Source organism: Oreochromis aureus, linkage group 7, assembly GCF_013358895.1.
Source record: "Oreochromis aureus strain Israel breed Guangdong linkage group 7, ZZ_aureus, whole genome shotgun sequence".
In the NCBI taxonomy this organism is placed as follows: domain Eukaryota; kingdom Metazoa; phylum Chordata; class Actinopteri; order Cichliformes; family Cichlidae; genus Oreochromis; species Oreochromis aureus.
Genome location: NC_052948.1, coordinates 9,711,087 through 9,723,150, shown reverse-complemented (window position 1 = coordinate 9,723,150; position 12,064 = coordinate 9,711,087). Strand labels below are relative to the sequence as shown.

The following is a 12,064-nucleotide window of genomic DNA, read 5'->3' as shown; positions in this document are numbered from 1 at the left end:
GCTAAGTGGAGCTTTGGTTGCATAGTGACAATAAAAATGAGAATGATGAAAGAAAACTGTGAATACTCTCCTTTAAATCAAGCAATAACATTAAAATAAGAGTGAAGTTCCAGGTGAGAGTGTAAATTGCTTTTTGATGTCAATCCCTATTTGGAGTGCTCGTTTATAAATTAAGGCTGATGCTTTTCTTGTCCCTTCTATGACAGAGCAGCACAGAGCTCACCGTGACGGAGCAGAGAAATGACTTGAGGGACAAACCTGTGCACTAAAAACATTCTGAGAATTTTACTTTTCTGTGTTTATTAGTACACTTCGCTTGTTATTGTTATATATAAGAGAGAAAGAGAACTAAAAGTATGTGATTATAGCTCTGTGCGCTTTTACTTGATTTCCTGCAAAAAAAATAGTAAATGTAGTAAATGAACAAGGAAATATATGGCTGTACTCTTCTCTATCAAGCCGATATATCATGACAAGTTTGTTCCATACTTTTTCTTGTTGAAAGGGAACAACAGAATAGGTAAGTACAGGATTCCCTCTACACCTTGACCTGAGAGGGAGAACAACAGATTAAGAGTTTGTGACCATCCTCTAAAACTCTATTCTTTGGCTCTATCCTTTTAGGCTCTTTGAACTTAAAGAGAGTTGTTTTGGGGGTCAGAGCTGGGACACCAGTGAACAGAAGGTCAAAGAATAGCTTTGTTTAAACTTTAGAGTGTAGAAGTCACAGGAGCTTCATGCATTGCATTCTGATCACATGCGCCCGGTGCATCTGCTCATAGCTGCTGGGGTCGGGACGTTGGGTCCCGATCGGGTGTTTCCTCTTCCACCCGTTTCATTAAAGCCGCTTCTCATAACTACATGTGGAATAGAAAAAAAAGAGGGAAAGCATAAACTTTAGAGTTAAAAAAATCAATGAAGATGAATTTAAAAAAGGAGAAGATGGAGGTAATGATTACTTACATGGCACAAAAGAATATCTAATATGATAGCATGAGTAAGAAAAAAAAAAGATAAGAGCATTTTGATACTGCTGAAGGTAAATTAGGGGACATTTAACAATGAAGCATATCTAACAACAGCATGTTCACATACTGTCACTGGTATCAAAATGTTTAAAAAACAGAAACTGGAAAAGGAAAAGACATACATGGAGAAAGAAGGGGTTGCAGCAGAGGTCAGATAGGTCAGACTTACGAGTGAAGCCCGTGGACGCCACCTTCCATCTGAGCCGACATGGTCCTCTTCTCAAACTTCAGTTCTCCAGAATACATCATTGACCTGGAGACAGATCACAGGAGGATACTTGGCGAAAGCCTTCACGTAATAAATCTCACACTAAACAGTTTGACACTTACCGTAAAATGGACAAACTTTTGGCTCCTATGTCCTGACAGCCATGTTGGATGCCAGCAATGAGGTAAGGAACAAACTTTTGAATGGAGCCTTTGTCTTGTACTGACCCCGAAACACCTTGAGCCACCTTTACCTTATCTCCCTCACTGGGCACACAAATATAATTCACATGATTAACAAGGTAAAAGTTTTCCAGATTAAGTGTTTTCCAGTAAAAATCTCACCTAAAGTAGCGTTTCTGGCTGTTATTTTTCTCCATGGCATCTAAGGAGCCCATTCCTCTGTACTTTTTCAGGCGTACACCATCGGAAAAGAAATATTCTCCTGGAGCTTCAGTAGTTGCCGCCAGCAATGACCCCATCATCACTGAGGAAGAAAAAAAAGACTGAATTGTCCACTGGCTAATCCAAGTGTACACACAAATTTAATGCCCAGAGAAAATGAGAGAATATTTCTTTCTTTTACCTGTAGATGCTCCCAGGGCAAGAGCTTTTACCACATGTCCAACAGTTTGAATGCCTCCATCAGCGATTACCGGCACTCCAAAACGTCTGGCATACTCCGCGACCTTGTACACTGATGTACCTTGGGGCCGTCCACACGCCATTACTGAGAAACAAGACCACAATGTGATGGTTGGGAGCAAAATATCCTCAATACAGTGAAATTCATACATTTTTATGTCCCATGATTAAGTATGATTGTACCTTCCTGTGTGATACAGATAGAGCCGCATCCCATTCCCACCCTCAGGGCATCCACACCGGCATCTATGAGGTTTTTGGCCTGAGCAGCTGTCACCACTAGAGAGAGACAGAGGCACAGGAAAGTGACAAAAGAAAGGCACAAAGGTAGAAGATGAATTCAAGAAGACAGTCCCGAGTAAAGAAAGGGTGCTCACCATTTCCTCCAACCACTTGTAGTTCGGGATATTTATGCTTGATGTAGTTTATCATGTTAATCTGATAGACTGAGTTTCCTTGAGAAGAGTCCTGTAATAATAATAATAAAACAAAATTATGGGAAAAATGACTTAAGATCGGTCAAACACTCATACCCACTCTGTAGTTCCATTCATCCGGTGATTAATATGAGACAAATGACTTGGCTGACTATATGTGATCTGATCAAATAATGAGAATCAAATCACAGATTGACCAAAAGCTTAATTACAGCAAAATCAAAACTTACCAGGACAACAACATCGACTCCAGCCTGCACGAGGAGGTCCAGTCTGTATTTGTCGTCCTCCCTGGTACCGATGGCGGCTCCACACAGCAGCTGTTTACGAGAGTCCTTGGAAGCCAGAGGATAATCCCTGTTCTTCTTCAAGTCAGTCCTAGCGATAATGGCGACGAGCTCGTCGTTGTCATTAACTATGGGGAGCTTACCTGGGAGAATGAGAAAGGAAAGGAAAAGTCAAATATGCTAGAGTCACAATTATGATTGCTACCTAAATGGCAGAGTTACTCTTTAAAGTTTTACCTTTTTTGCTACGTTGCAGTATATCGTTAGCTTCTTTTAGTGTGACTCCAGCTGGTGCAACAACTAGATCTTCTCTTTTTGTCATTGCCTGCATCAGAAAATAAACTGTGACCATACACACACTCGTTTGATATTATAATTCTTACTTTGAGTACTCCAGGAGAGTAGAAAAGCGCTTTATAAGAATCAGTCTATTTACCATTTACCAGATTATGTTTTCAAAAATATACAAATTCTTGCAGAATCGTCCACAACATTGATAAACTCACTTCTTCAAGGGGTTGGTCATGGTCCTTCTCAGAAAGAAAATCGATATCCCTGGAGGTAACTATGCCGACCAGCTTGCTGCCCATCTTGCCAGTCTCTGTAATCGGGATCCCAGAGAAACCATGGCGTAGCTTGGCCTCGAACACATCGCCTACTGTGTGACGGGGACTCATTACCACTGGATCTGTAATAAAGCCCTGCTCAAATTTCTAGTAAAAACAGAAACACGAATGTCAAGTGGGAATTAATTTCCATATCAGATGGCTGTTAGGGGCTTCACAGATCAAAAATGATTTCATCTATTTAATTAGAGCACATGTGTGGGTTGACTTTTTCTATCTCACCTTCACTTTGCGCACCTCATTGGCCTGGAACTCAGCAGTGGAGTTATGATGAATTATTCCAATCCCTCCCATCAGCTGAACCCAACCAATTAGAGACAGGAGTAAGTAAGTGAAGAAAAGCATCATTTGAGCAGTACCTACTCAGCTATTAAGTATGATGTATGTAACACTCTGCGGTGTTTGTACTCACTGCCATGGCGATGGCCATGGATGACTCCGTGACTGTATCCATAGGAGATGAAATGAGAGGCGTCTTCAGGGTAATCTTTCGTGTCAGTGCTGAAGTTAGATCCTTAAAAGTTCAATGCATTTGGAAACAAATTTATCACCTTATACTGCAACACTGAGGTCTACAATAAACATTTTAGCAAATTAAATCTGAAATAGTAACGTATTTCTTAACTGGCTCATTTGCCCTGCTGTGAGCCAGTTTAGACGCATCAGAAGTGGAGTTGCTGAACTAACCAGCTGAGCGTTTAAAGGACCCAGGTGGCTTCCTCGAACACCTGCTATCCAGCAATAACCCATGTGATCTAGTCATGAAATTAATTTAATGTCCCAGCAGAGTTCAAAAAGATGAACACAGTGCAAGTCAAATAAACAACCCCGTGCTCATGCACCTTTAACTAAGCAACACAACAAAGAGTTAAGGACTGATTACAGCAGCACCTTAATATCAGCAATATAAAATATAATGAGTAAAAGGACACCGTGTTTGAAGCACACTTAGCTCACTTTGCTTGTGACAGTTTTCAAGGGAAACTATTCCTGTGTTGCCACTCACCAAAGCAGCAACCTCACAGGGATTATAGCAACTAGTGTTGTGACATAACCCATGTTGAAGAACCCTAATCCCAACTACATCACAAATTTATGAGCAGTACACTGAGAAAGTTTGAACAGTAGGCTATGTTTAATATATTAGACAGTATGATGACACTTACCACCTCATCAGAAGTGAAATCTATGAAACCGGGGAGGATCAAGAAGTCACTGAAAGGAGAGAGGTGACAGATGTGGAGAGAAGATCATGACGACTATGAAGTACTGCACAAATTAAATTAGAAATCACTTGTCAGTGGGGTCACATCAGTCATTGCACTCATCAGCACGTCGATTTGATCTCAGCTCTCAGTGATTACCACATCATCACATGAGTTGTTAGCACTCATGGGTTGGATGTCACCTATCTTCAAACTCGACGCTCATTTTGATCTCAGCTACTCACCTGTAAAGTTTTGTGTGTGCATCTTCCACAGTTGCGATGCTACCGTCCTGACAAACTCAACACCACCTTTTTGGTGCTTCCTGCTATTGCAGGTGTCGCCAGGACCACTTTTTGCCATAAGGAAACACACAAAGACTTAACTGAAAAAACAAAACCAGCCTCACTGTGGCGACTGGTAACCAGCATGTAATATTAATAGTGACATTGACCAGCAAAACACTTGTAAAGCTACCTCTTATAGGTGTGTATGTGAACTATATGTTTTGCAGTCATTCCTACAAGGCAAAATGTTATTTTATTTTTTAGCTGACAGTAAGCAGAAATAATCTGTCAGCAGCACACTGAAATGTTCTGCATTTATCCTCTGCACACTGATAAACCCCACACAGAGCCCCATTAAGGAAACTACTCTGACAGCCATTAAAGCACTGATATGTGCAGGACACACACACACACACACACACACACTCTGACAGACACTGCTTTTAATGTCTGTACCACCACTCAAGACTCACCCTTGAAAGTAGTATTATGCGTAATAATCCCCCATATAAAACCTGAGCAGATGTGTCATCGCTGATATTAATAAACATTTAATGGAAGATATGAGATAACAGTGTATACGTGTGTTTCTTTAGGTGCACGTGGATCTGTGTCAGCATGTAAGCAATGCCATGAATGTGTTTGTGTGTGTGAGGGTTTGGTTTGTTTGTTTTTTTCATTTTAAATTTAGCATTTCTTACTTGTATGTAAGTCCGTCGCCGATAGCAAAAAGTTGTTGTGCTGTGAGTCCATCCTCAGGAACGTAACCCGTACCCCCGCTGATCAAGTAGTCAGCCATGCTGAAATTTAGAAAAACACACACACATACACTCATCGTGGAGCTGAGAATATGAGTTAGCCACCACATCTAAATACTGAGTGAGATACTGGTGCATCCCAATGAAAAGACAACAACATTATAGATATATATAGCTTTAAATTTACATTAATTTGTTATTGTTGCAGATTTTCAAACACTTAAGTGAATATTTTATTATTCTGTCCATCACTTTAGCTGATTGAAAACAGTGCAACTAAATTAGGAGAAAGTGTATTTTTACTAAAAATAAAGGTATGGTTGGTTAGTCAGCAGTTAAATTCTGAATCCATTTCAAAAAGCATGTGGCTCATCTGTCTCTGTTTCTTACACACATACTGTAACTAGATCCTATTACAAATGCTGGAGAGAAAACAGGAAACGCAAACAAAAGAGAATCCGTCCTTGTCAATGGAAACTCCTTCTATACACCTATGACGGCAGTACAGTAGGTAAGAGGATTTGGTAGGCTGCCCAGGTAGCTGATAAATGAGCTTGTAATGAGCACAGCCAACGCAACTAGAAAGTGAAAACAGCTCAGTTGCTACTGGAAGTGCAATGTTTACAAGTTATACAGCTTCATAGCATCACATCTGCAGACCATAGAAGCTTGTGATGTTGCAGCGTGTGAAGACTGCTAATAGAGTGTGACACTGACCTCTCTGGTTCATACCCAGCTTGAATACGTGTAGCGCTGTATCGCTGGGCTGCTGTCTCATATCCATGTCCATGTAGCACAGGGTGGGCATATCCCCCATACGGGTGAGGTTGCTCCCCATCTCTGTTTGAGGGCCGTGGCCGTGCTGGTTCCATGTCTCCAACAATCCTTCGGTAGTCAATGAGGTAGCTGTCCCTTTCTCCATCTCCAAAGCGGTCATAAGCATGACCTTCCATCTCTATGAAATCCAGGGCTCTGACCTCCACGGTGCCTAACCACCTATCACACACTCTTTAAGCACTTTTGACTTGTTTCATACACACAAATAGAATCACGCCTTCACGCTGCAAGTAAACAGTGGCCTCAGCAAACCCCGGGAGACACACTCTAACGCAGTCAATGCTTTGAGTGCATGTTCACACAAACACCTTTCAGACACACCTGATATGGGAGTAAGCTATCATGCCGCTCAAGACTTGCAGATGACAAACCTGTAGGAAATAGAAGAAACAGCAACAAAAGATCCTAAACAAATTGTCCAAGGCTGAGTTTGTATTCCGGTTAGTTATTACTTATCCATGGAGGCCATTAAGGCCCTCGGACAGTGGATAGTTTTTTTTGCCCACCTGTTGATGAAGGTCGCTATCGTGGCACAGAAAATTTAGATCTCCTGTACGCTCCCCAGCTAAAGGAACAAGCAGCCCCTGGGAAAGAGAGTCAAGCCTTGCTTAGGCAGCAGAGATTCGTCCCCCTGGAGGTCCAGAACTTGCTTGGTTATCCCTACGGCTGGGAGCTTCTCTCTACTCTATTCTCCTGATGCCTGCTGAGCTTAACTCTGTTTCTGACAGTAGCAGACGTCACTCTCCCACAAAGAGGATTGGGAGCATTAATGCAGAATGGGGTGGGGTGAGATGGGTGTTGGGTGGAGTGTAGGTAGTAGTACTGAGGAAGAGAAGATGGGTCAAGATGACACTTGAAAACACTTTCCTCACAGGAGATTACCATGTTGTGACGTTCTGTGTTCGTGTGTGTGTGTAGACAGAGCTGAATGAGACAAGGTCAAACCCCAGAATACGTACAAACTTCCTGTCTTTGAGACATGAGACAGAGAATAACTTTTAAAGACGTAATGCTGTCTAATTAGTTTGTCACACTTAAATTTAGGAGTGGCTTGTATACCGTGGCACTATTATTTATCATGGTAGTACAACAACAGAGTTCTATAAATACTTTCTTATATTATGAGGTTTTAATTAATAGAATTTACCAGATCAACATCTTTAAAATGTCTGTTCTGGCTGCTGCGGGAGCTTTTTAATCTTGAGTTGGTAAACTGTTTTAACTATTCATTGAGAAACAGTAGGAACTTTGCTGCCTACAGTGCTTTCAGTAACATCATCTACAGGTGACTGACTGACTGACTGCTTGTGACAGTTACAGAGGGATTGAACCAGAAAAGCCTCTTAGAATGTCTCTCTCTCTCTCTCTATCTACTGTATGTCTCTCATTCTCTCGCAGTTGCTCCCATTCTCCCACCAGATAAAGGAAAAAACAAAGCCTCCAATTTATAATGAATGCAATAGAAATGTTGAAAAGCTAAGAAGCAAAACTTATTTTGCACAGAGATTTTTATTAACCCTCATATTCATGACTTAATCCTAAATTAGTACGGCTTAACAAAATGTCAATAAATGATATATGGACATATATATATACATATAGGGTTAGGGGTTAGGGTTAGGGGTTTGACCTTGCTAGCTATATATATATATATATATATAGAGAGAGAGAGGGAGAGAGAGAGAGAGAGAGAAAGAGAGAGCGAGAGAGAGACGAAATACATATATATATATATTTCGTCTCTTGCCCTACCTATGAGAGGGAAGGTAGTCAGAACTGAAGGGATCGAACTACCAGAAGGCAACATTGCAGACATAGAGGACAGTTACAAGTACCTGGGCATCCCACAGGCAAATGGAAACCATGAAGAGGTCGCTAGGAAAGCTGCAACCACCAAGTACCTGCAGAGGGTCAGACAAGTCCCGAGGAGTCAGCTGAAAGGTAAGAATAAGATCCAGGCTATCAACACCTATGCCCTGCCCATGACCAGGTACCCGGCTGGGAAGATAAGCTGGGCAAATGAGGTGATAGAAGCCACTGACATCAAGACAAGAAAGCTCCTGACCATTCATGGAGGGTTTCACACAAGTCCAGCACCCTGAGGCTGTACGCTAAGCAGAAGGAAGGAGGCCGGGGACTGGTGAGTGTCAGCACCACAGTCCAGGATGAGACAACGAACATCCATGAATACATCACAAAGATGGCCCCAACTGACCGAGTGCTCAGTGAATACCTCAGGCAGCAGAAACCCAAGAAAGAGGAGGAAGGCGAGGAACCATCATGGAAGGACAGGCCCCTGCATGGTATGTACCACCGGCAGATAGCGGAGGTGGCTGATATCCAGAAATTCTACCAGTGGCTGGACAAAGCTGGACTGAAAGACAGCACAGAGGCAATAATCATGGCAGCACAGGAACAAGCTCTGAGCACAAGATCCATAGAGGCTGGGGTCTATCACACCAGGCAAGACCCCAGGTGCAGGCTGTGTAAAAATGCCCCTGAGACAATCCAGCACATAACAGCAGGGTGCAAGATGCTAGCAGGCAAGGCATACATGGAACGCCATAACCAAGTGGCTGGCATAGTATACAGGAACATCTGTGCCGAGTATAACCTGGAAGTCCCAAGGTCGAAATGGGAGATGCCCCCAAGGGTGGTGGAGAATGACCGAGCTAAGATCCTGTGGGACTTCCAGATACAGACGGACAAAATGGTGGTGGCTAACCAACCGGACATAGTGGTGGTAGACAAACAGAAGATGACGGCCGTAGTGATAGATGTAGCGGTTCCGAATGACAGCAATATCAGGAAGAAGGAACATGAGAAGCTCAAGAAATACCAAGGGCTCAGAGAAGAGCTCGAGAAGATGTGGAGGGTGAAGGTAACGGTGGTCCCGATGTTAATTGAAGCACTAGGTGCAGTGACTCACAAACTAGGTGAGTGGCTCCAGCAGATCCCGGAACAGCGTCGGAGATCTCTGTCCAGAAGTGTGCAGTCCTAGGAACAGCTAAGATCCTGCGCAGGACCCTCAAGCTCCCAGGCCTCTGGTAGAGGACCCGAGCTTGAAGGATTGACCGCCCGCAGGGGCTAGCGGGGATTTAAAAAATACATACATATATATATATATATAGATAAAGATATATGTATTTTTTATATATATACAGTCCCACACACACATATATACATACACTAACTATGCAAAGCCTGAACCATGAAATAACTCCCAGAGAATACTAGTTTAAAAAAATGGGCTGTTTATTGACAAATTATAAAACAATAAGAAGAAATTGGCACATTTGACTTTAAATTGTATCGTATTTGCTAATTCTGACATTTTTTTTTGCAGTTTAATCTTTAGAAATTTTGGGTGAAATCTATTTAGGTCTTTAGGAGGAAAAAAATCACACTGATGATGTAGAGGTTTCAAAAAGTCATGTATCAAACATAATACATATTTTTCACAAAAGATTCATTTTTTTAAAGGGCAGGAAAGGTCTTTGACACTTCTGTCCAAAAAATGCAGGAATGCCAAAGCTGCTTTGGAATTAGCCACCTAAAGAAAATAAAAGAGAAACTATTAACTTGTTATACATGTTAAACCATATTTGACGTCTTTAAAAGAGCAAATCATACCAAGCCTCTCCACTAGTTCTGGATGATGGTTTTTAAGGGCATCAAAGAAGGCTGCTTTGGCCTTCACCCCTCCTGAACGCATTGTTCTTTGAAAGAGCACCCTCATTTTTTCCTGACTTGTCTCTTTAGCTTCAATCAGTGCATAGGCTTCAGGATGGACCAGGTCTCCAAGCTCTTCTGCTATCGCCAGCACTTCAGAAACTTCTTGGATTAACTGTGCCCTGTTTTCATCAACAAAGTCTGCTGCTTGTAAATGAAGAAAATGAAAGCATGTATTTAAAAATCATAAAATAAAAATTGTGAATGTGACTGTGAAATAATAAATAATACACACCTTTTTCATGTTCGTTCATTTTTGTGGCAGAACTGCTGACATAATTCTGTTGGCAAAGGGAAATAAAACATACTTTTAGTTTATACTCAATAACTATAGTAGTACCATAATACGTTTGAAAACACAATAGAAAGACATGCACAAATATTTGGCTGTTTATTCTAATATGCTATAATGTCTAATTGCTTACCTTGTGTCCAAGCAATGTAAAAATAAACAAATAACAACCATCCTCATCAAAACATATTTACTATGTGTAATGATACAACAAGTGTTTAAGTTGCTGTTTCTGATGTCAAGTCTGTTCTGATCACATTGACACTTGATGAAATAAAGTCAGCTTTTCAGAGGAAAAAGACAAAAAGCAAAACAAATACCTGCATTGCAAATCTGGAACCTAATATCAACTACTTCTGAAAAACAAAGAAGAAATATTAATCCAATGATCATTAAGCAAAGAATACAGAATAAAACACACGTGACAAAACAAACAGTACACTGACTACTAATGCGTAGTGAATCCCAGAACAGAGAGGTAAAAAGTAAACAAGAAATCTGATATAACTGTTAGTATGTATCAAAGAGAATAATGTTGTATTTTTTAAACAGCACACCGTAAATGCTCAGTTACAAGAGGGAAATAACATTTCATATATACAGAAAAGCACAGAGATGCGCTAACTAACTAGACTATCAGTACACTAACAAACTGATGCAAATCCCTGGGCATTTTCTTCCATGCGTTTTCAGCAGGGGACGAACCAGAGCAAGCTACATCTACCGCTTCCTCTTTCACTGGCAGGCTGTTGCCCTCGTGTTTATCTGTGCAGACTCCTCTATGTTCACAATTTTTGCATAGATTATTTATAAGTTATAAATTTTTGTCTTGTCTACGTTTTTTTAAAATTTCATTTTGCACTGCTAGATTTTCCACGATAATGACGACTCTTAGACTAGAAACATTTAGGGTTTCTTCTAACAGGCTGACTTATTCACACAGAATTTTAACGTGAACGTCTGTGCAGGGTCCTCCATGTTCACAAACTGTTTGAAATCTGTTCCGATTTCGGAGATCACGGTCTCTAAATATCTTTTAGATTACTCATACTCACTCTTCTGAGACCACAAATACAAATGCAACCCAAACTTCCTCAAGTTGTAGACAATCATGCGTCATTTTCTTTGTCATGTTCCTACGTGTGGGGGGTTTTTGTAAGGGGAAAATGGCTTATGTTTTAAAAACGTAAATGAAAAATGTATCAAAATGATTGCGGCTACTCACCTTTTTGTCAAGATGTTCCACTTCCAGATTTGAAAGTTCAAACCAAAGCTGTAGCCAAGCTATGGACTTTCTAGCTTTCACTTTCCCATCTTTACTTACTGAGGTTACTGAGCAAGAGAAGCGGGAGGATGGGGCGGGGCGAGGTTGTCAGCTTGGAAGGAAAAATGTGTTTTTGTCTGCAGTAATTAAGGTGATAACTAAACTGCCTGAATGAACCTTGATTTCCAAAAAACAGAAGCCTCTCGATACCACTGTCACCCCTTACAAAAGAAGCATAATGGTATAGTCCGCTCTAACTTTACAGCACCGTTAATTAATTCTGTATAGATGACTGTTAGTGCCACCATGTGGAAAAAGAAAGGAAATAAAGACAATGGAGAAAAAGCAAACTGTGAACTTATTAAGCTTTCCATTTTGCAATGGTCAGTTTGTGGAAAACACACAAGCCTTTAAATAGAGGAAGTATTTTGTAGGTTTTGTGAGTCAGAGTGAATTTTC

At 41.0% G+C, this 12,064-nt stretch overlaps 2 protein-coding genes across 7 annotated transcripts; both read right to left on the bottom strand.

The window, feature by feature from the left end:
* Positions 1-64: 64 nt before the first annotated feature.
* Positions 65-7,884, bottom strand: impdh1a (IMP (inosine 5'-monophosphate) dehydrogenase 1a). 3 transcript variants are annotated; one of them, XM_039615954.1, is made up of 17 exons: positions 6,824-7,884; positions 6,198-6,688; positions 5,424-5,522; positions 4,397-4,445; positions 3,643-3,744; positions 3,453-3,527; positions 3,111-3,317; positions 2,842-2,929; positions 2,548-2,747; positions 2,258-2,348; positions 2,064-2,159; positions 1,822-1,965; positions 1,581-1,722; positions 1,359-1,502; positions 1,198-1,281; positions 964-980; positions 65-857 (listed from the first exon to the last, which is right to left on the bottom strand). In XM_039615954.1, exons 2-17 carry the CDS (start codon positions 6,431-6,433, stop codon positions 754-756), a joined length of 1,878 nt encoding a protein of 625 aa, XP_039471888.1. In that variant the 5' UTR covers positions 6,434-6,688; positions 6,824-7,884; the 3' UTR covers positions 65-753. The 3 variants fall into 3 exon arrangements, with proteins under 3 accessions (XP_039471888.1, XP_031593168.2, XP_031593166.2); XM_031737308.2 differs by lacking the exon at positions 964-980 and having other exon boundaries at positions 6,198-7,884; XM_031737306.2 differs by lacking the exon at positions 964-980 and having other exon boundaries at positions 3,468-3,527; positions 6,198-7,884.
* Positions 7,885-9,548: 1,664 nt separating this feature from the next.
* On the bottom strand, positions 9,549-11,821 carry LOC120441128 (NACHT, LRR and PYD domains-containing protein 1a-like). Of its 4 annotated transcripts, none has more exons than XM_039614927.1 (5): positions 11,567-11,821; positions 10,662-10,694; positions 10,285-10,330; positions 9,951-10,196; positions 9,549-9,870 (listed from the first exon to the last, which is right to left on the bottom strand). In XM_039614927.1, the coding sequence occupies exons 2-5, from the start codon at positions 10,665-10,667 to the stop codon at positions 9,863-9,865; spliced, it is 306 nt and encodes a 101-aa protein (XP_039470861.1). In that variant the 5' UTR covers positions 10,668-10,694; positions 11,567-11,821; the 3' UTR covers positions 9,549-9,862. The 4 variants fall into 4 exon arrangements, with proteins under 4 accessions (XP_039470861.1, XP_039470860.1, XP_039470863.1 ...); XM_039614926.1 differs by having other exon boundaries at positions 10,662-10,697; positions 11,567-11,818; XM_039614929.1 differs by having other exon boundaries at positions 9,951-10,193; positions 11,567-11,807.
* Between the last annotated feature and the right edge of the window lie 243 nt (positions 11,822-12,064).